The sequence below is a fragment of the Myotis myotis genome, unplaced genomic scaffold (assembly GCF_014108235.1).
Source record: "Myotis myotis isolate mMyoMyo1 unplaced genomic scaffold, mMyoMyo1.p scaffold_m19_p_1, whole genome shotgun sequence".
In the NCBI taxonomy this organism is placed as follows: Eukaryota; Metazoa; Chordata; class Mammalia; order Chiroptera; family Vespertilionidae; genus Myotis; species Myotis myotis.
In genome coordinates, this window is record NW_023416313.1 from 190801358 (window position 1) to 190808048 (window position 6691).

The following is a 6691-nucleotide window of genomic DNA, read 5'->3' on the forward strand; positions in this document are numbered from 1 at the left end:
TATCATTGGCAATGGGCTTCCCGAAGCGTCAGCGAGTTGAAGGGCTGGATCAAAGGGGCCATCAGGGCCATGCTTGATGGTGGTGTCGGTGTCCAGGAAGGAGTCAGCTGTGCCCTCTGGGTCAGCTGATATGGATGATACGGGGGGGCGGGGGGAGGAGGAGGAGGCGGAGATGGAGGGTAGTAGAGAGAAAAAGAAGAGAAAGCAAAAGAACTACAAGGCATGGAAGTGTTTAGAAAAAAGAGGGAGAAGAAAGGGAAGAAGGCAGCATCCTGACACAGCCCTTTCCTTCAGCTGCCCCTTTCCCTGTGGTCCAAGGTAGAAGTGGGAAACAAGTCCTATTGCAGTGAGAGGGCAGTTGCTGTCAGCCAGTCTCTGTCTTTACCTGGGGCCCGATCTGAGCTGGGCCAAGTCTCTTTCTGTTGTCTGGGTCCCGATATGAGCTGGGCATGGTAAGCGGGAAGCAGCCATGAGGGCAGGAGACCTCCCTCAGAAGGGGCGAGTGTTCAAGCCCCTGCATAGTTGGGGAGGTAAGGATCTGTGCCTCAACTCTGTTGACCCCCAAGTTCTCTCCTGACTTGCCTCTGTGACTGTGCCTGTCTTAGGTTGTTCCTTCCCTGAGGAATCTTACCCGTCTGTGGCTAACCAGCCATCCTCCGGGGCCAAGCAGGATGATGTGAGGTTCAGTTCTGTCTCCTTGCTAGCCTATGCCTCTGTGGCCTCCACGCCCAGCAACTGCTTGGGGATCCCCTCACCTGTTGGTGGTGCCCCGGCAATGATCACATATCTTGGGGAACCCAGGTTTCTTCTCCAGGGAGGGCCCAGCTCACGCCATTGGGCGAGAGACAGATCCATGGTACCAGCCACCATGAGGCTTCAACCTCAGCATGAACAGAGAGCTCGGGCAACAGCTGTGGGCAATTGGACTGTGAGGAGGGGGTCCCTCTTGACACAAGGGCAAAAGGGGCCAATACAGGACAAAGGAGAGTCTCGGGACAGGGCTTTCTCAGCCCAGGATATCAGGCTCTTGGCACAAGACAACTCCACATGTGGGGCATATACAGACACCCCCAGTCACAGCAGAAAAGGGAGGTGCCCTTCCTGGAACAGTAGGGTAGGGAGATTCTAGAAAAGGCTGTGTTCAGGAGAGAAGGAGAAAGGCCAAAGATCCAGCAAACAAGTTAGTCAGATTAAAAACAAAAGAAAAAGGAAAGGAGATGTGGGGCAAAGCTGGGACAGAAGGACAGACAAAAAGGAGGCACATGGGATCCTCCCAATAGACGGGTGGTTCCAGCTCAGGGCTGCACATCTGCTGCAGACAGGCACTGGTCAGGTGTGCTAACTCGGCCTCCCAGGGGTGACGGTCCCCAGGAGGGAGGCAGAGGCTGCTCCTTCTGGAAAGATACAAAACACAACCTCTTCCCTACATCAATACTAGATCTGGTAAAACTCTTGTCTGGTTTGTGTATCCTTCTACCAGGCTGAGTCGGCAGAGGTTATTGTACAGGAGGCCCGATGCCTTTTGGCTGCTGTACAACCCTCTGCATTGTATTTTTTAAAAAATTTAACAAATAGCCCTGACCGGTTTGGCTCAGTGGATAGAGCGTCGGCCTGCGAACTGAAGGGTCCCATGGTTCGATTCCGGTCAAGGGCATGTACCTTGGTTTCGGGCACATCCCAGTAGGGGGTGTGCAGGAGACAGCTGATCAATGTTTCTCTCTCATCGATGTTTCTAACTCTCTACCCCTCTCCCTTCCTCTCTGTAAAAAATCAATAAAATATATTTTAAAAAAATTTAACATATAACATTCTTCGCCCCCTTGGTTTTGTTTGTTGTTGTTTTTTTTTTAAGATATTTAAGTTTTTTATTTTATGTCCTTTAAGATGCATCTAAAAAACACACACACACATCAACTGCAAACGTGAAGGGGAGAAAAAGCATGGTACCCAACCAAATTTCCACATTTCAGCAATACTTCACTCATTCTTTAATAAAGTGTTAAGAAATGTCATAATGACACGAGCTTGAAATATTTCTAGTCATTTTTTCTGACGCTCATGACGTGGCACTGGTGATGTTGTACACAGCAGAAAAACAGGGGCTGCCAAATGACCAAATTATGGAGGCAAAGACCTGCTCTTTTCCCCACAGGAATACACGAAATGGTGATGGCAATGATCTCACACCCACACAGGAGGAGAGCAACATCATGCTACGTAACTGTATTCATCTGCTGAAGCCTGGCTGTGTTCAATGTACTGTTTGTCTATCAGCACTTCAATACACTTCTTAATCATGCTGATACTAGGGTTAAACCTAGCTCTTGGCTGGCGAATCACCTCTTGAATAAGGGCAGTATGCCGAAGCACTTTTCGTGCTTTCATGATACGAACTATAGCAGCTTGGAGACACATTTTCCGGTCCTCATCTACAGCACTTCTGGCTTGTTCTATTTCCTGCGGTGTGTCTTTCTGCATTGATGTAGTAATTTTAATTTTTTTTCTTCTACTGCTGAAGTTCATATTTAATGAAAATGAAGATTCTGCATCAATATCTTCATTTTCTGAATCATGGTTAATCATTTTCACATCAAGAAATGATTTGATTGTTTTTGTCAGTTCCTTTTCATTCATCTGTGTGCTGTCTTGAAGCTCTTGATAGCTGACAGTTTCACTGTTGTTGAAGGCTAGAAGAACTGCCATTTGGTATGTTGTAGCCATGGCTACATATGGTTTGCCCAAATAGTTCATTTTAACTTCACCTGTGCAGAGGTAATGTAACCATGTAAGTTTCCTTCCACCGAAATGCCGGCTGTAAAATAATTCAAACATCTGTACACTTCTGTTCAATTCCTGGGGAATCACAAATGTAGATGAAGGATCCTGAGTCAGAGGCCATGCGCCAGCCTGTAGAACATGTATTTGAAAACTAATTCCCAAATCTATTACTGTGTCTTGATTTTTGATAAAATTGTTGAACTTACTGTTGAGATCAGCACTGACACTCATATCTGTATACATCCGATGTAGCTTGCTGGTAAACTCATAACCACATGCTTGCTTTAATTTATTGATCATGGCTTCTTCAGAATCCATAGACATAGATAACCCGTGAAGTAAACGTTTCGCCAGCATTTTTGCATAGAACTTTTGAAAAACATCCTTATCATCGATATATTTGAAAACAGTAATGAAGCTGGTAAGTTTGCCTTCCACTTCATTCTCAGTCATCCCCTTTGCTGATTTCTTTAGTAAGTTGTCACAGTACTTAGCAAGCAATTCAGGAGCTTTGCAAACAGACTGGGGTTCTCTGTAATTTACAACTGATGTAAGAGCCTTATCCAATGCACTCATGAAGTGCTGATCACCATTCAAAACAGTGTTGATAAGTTGAACAAATTTACCATGTACTTCCAAAACTGACTCCACAAATAGTGTTGGCATATTTTCCTGAGTAGGATTACTGGTCGCTCTAAGGCCCTCATCACGGACATGATTTTGCAGCTCCTGTATCATAGGAGGTAAACCACTGGACACAGCATGGAGTAAGACATACATATTTGCTATGCCATTTTTGTTCTCTTGTTGAATGATATTATGACATTCGGCATGTAAGAACTGTAATTGGTCTGCTACCATTCGTTGCTGACATTCATTAATCACTTTAGTATATGAACTTGGGTGCAAGTATTTTTGACATCAAATATCTTCATCTTTTAATCTACCTAGAACTTTTTCCATATATTGTGAGCAGTTTGATTCTTGTAATAAATTTGAAGCTTCTTGTTTGTAATACTCTCCTGCTTCAGTCAGAAAGAGGGACTCAAAGATTTCCTGATAAAACTTTAAGGGGAATGTTTTCTTATACTGTTCAACATGAACAAAGGAGTTAATAACCCCATGGATTACTTTCTGGTTTGGGTCTTCTCCACCACGATCATTTTTGATTTCTTGGAGCAGCATTCGAATAAGGATGGTCTGAAGTGGTTCAACCATTAATTTCCTCCACATATCCAATGCTAGCTCTCCTATTTCCATAAGAGGTTCATTCATATCTATACCACCATAGCCATACTGAAGGTCAACTTCTGTCTGTTTGTTTGTTTTAATAAACTTGGTGTTGAGATTTCTATACAAGCAGTCCATATAGTCTGCACCCTTGCTATATTCCTCCCAATACCTATGATACATAACAAGTACTTGCTCTTCAGACTCCAGAACTCTCTTGTGCAAATACCGTACATGATTTTCCAAAAAAATCTTCGTTTCTGTATGAAGTCTTTCTCCAAGGGGTTCAGGATAGGCCACACATAAAGCATAGATATCTGAGAAGCAATCATCCCATGTTGCTCTTTCGACGTATTCCAACATGACAACAGCTTTGATTGTCCTTAAAAGTTTGTTCCATGTTTCATCAAAATCTTTGACTCTTGGTTTCAAAGACATTGTGCAAGTTCAGTGTTGAAATCTACAAGGGAACTCACATTTGACTGTCAGCTTATTTATCAATTGTTGGGGTCCAGCCCCAACAGGTCCAGGGGTTCCCAAAGGTGTGGATGCAGTCAGTGAAGAAGGAATGACACGGAGACAGCGTTCAGTTGATCAGCAGCCTAGCCAGGTTCTGTAGCCAGGTTCTAGCTGGGATCTCCAGCCAAGTTCTGTGTTTTCTTGTCTTGTTACATCTGTATTTATACCAGTTGATTTTAATCCTATCAATTTCTATTCCAAAGGTTAGGGCGTTTCTTATCTCCATTCCAGGGAGTAAAGATTATGTAGCTTAAGCGTGATTGTTTGTAGTTAAAGTGATTAACTACCCGCCTGGCACTTAGTTAAGGGGTTTTATTCCCTCCCTAACTTCAGGGAAAAATCCTCACCTGGGAAAACAACCTTTCTCGGGGAGGTGGTCCTGTTTAAAACACATAGTGTTAAGAGGGGGAGCAAACATATGCCATATACGCCAGGTCCCTTGAAACATATGCTGTGCAGATGTTTCTTCCCTGCAGTGACTGTGTCAAGCAGCAAGGATGGACCGGCTTCCAGCACTCCTGTTCCTCTTCCAGTTTATTTTTTCCATCCTTTTCCATTTCTTCTTCCTTTTCTCCTTCTCCTTCTCTTCATTCTTTATTTTTCCTTCTTTCATCTTTACTATGATTCCTATTGGATTGCTCTGGATTTTTATCACAGGGCATAACTGGTTGTTTCTGTATAGCAAGATCATGTAGATGGCAAAATTGTTTAAAGAGCAGAGAAGTAGAAAAGGCCATTAGATTTCCAAAATGTGTTTCTTCCTATCACTCCTCTGATGGGTAGATGGTTCGTCAGAAGCGCAGGATTTTTCCATTGTGGAACCTTAACTCTTACTGTGTTAAGACCTTATCCTTGTAGGGAGGTGCAGGCATCCACAGCAGATAAGAAAGACATACTTGGTGAAAACATGTCATTCCTTTTCCCAATAACTTAAAGACAAGGCAGCAACCCATCCCAATAACTCATTTCCATAGCAATTTCAGCAGGAAACAAAGAGAGCATTCAAACGATGAAGTTGTAAAGAACCTATGGTGTGCTCACAGTGACCACATAGAAGAGCTAACTTTTCTCGGGTTACACAGCTCCTCAGGACCGCTTGTTTCTCCATAAATCATGACTTATGCTATTTTAAACTGATTTCTTTTATAGTAGAAACTTTCAGCGGAATGACTATCAAAGAAAACGTTGTCTATACGTATTATTCTCTAAAGTGTCAGTAGGACAGGTTTTTGAAATCATATAGTTTTAGGGTCCAATTCTGGCTTTCTGTTGGGACAGCGGGAGCGTATCTGAATCTCTGAGTTTCGGTTTGCACGGGTAAGAAAACATCTCTTCTCTGTATTTCTTGAGAAGCACAAGTTATAGGCAAAACACCGGACACAGCAAAGTTCGCTCATGATGTGCTAGGGCGAGGGACTGTGGCATGGAAGGGTTACAGAATGTTACTGAATGTGCTCGGAGGGAGGAGGATGTATGAGGAAGGATTGTGTTGTCAGGATATGGAGGATTGTGTATGTGCTGGGAGGGGGGACTGACGTATGGAGAGGGATTGCAGGGTTAGGAACCATGGAAGAAAAATTGCTAGATTGTCTTAGAGAAACAATGTGTTATGATACACTCCAGCCAGGTGTGACTCTGTTTACCCCCCCCCCCTTTGTTCTTCTGAACTTTCTGTGAACTTCTAAGGTAACACTCTTTGCTATAAAGGATCATACTGCACCCTTGATCTCTGCCACATGCTCTGAATCTCCCAGAGGGGGAGATAGGCGCTGTGGTCAGCTGGCCAGCTTAATAAAGGCTCTTAAATTTAAATTCTGAGTCGTTGGTCTATCTCGTTGAGCCAACCCATAACAATGACAGCCCGAATCACAGTTTTTGAGCTTTTGCCTTCTCTTTCCGCTTTTTTGAGCTTCTGGGCTACGGTATGGAGATCAGAGACCTCGCCAGGGACTGGCGAAGGAAGCCTCCACCCGCGGCGCCCCTGCAGGGCGTGTCCGGCGGGAAGGACCCCGGGTGGCCCCGCCCCTCGGGGCGGCCGGCGCGCCTGATCGCCTGGGCTCCCCTCGTCCCCGCGCCCCCCACACCCAGACCAGCGGCGAAACGCGCATTTCTTCTTCCTTAGTCCCACGAACCGGGCCGTCTGCGAGGTGTGGATCCCACGCGA

The 6691-nt window shown here is 44.7% G+C and overlaps 1 protein-coding gene across 1 annotated transcript; it reads right to left on the bottom strand.

The window, feature by feature from the left end:
- Positions 1–2201: 2201 nt before the first annotated feature.
- Positions 2202–4464, bottom strand: LOC118664716 (cullin-2-like). The gene is given in 1 exon segment (XM_036325152.1): positions 2202–4464. A coding segment is annotated over 1 exon segment (2238 nt). The 5' UTR covers positions 4447–4464; the 3' UTR covers positions 2202–2208.
- Positions 4465–6691: the final 2227 nt, after the last annotated feature.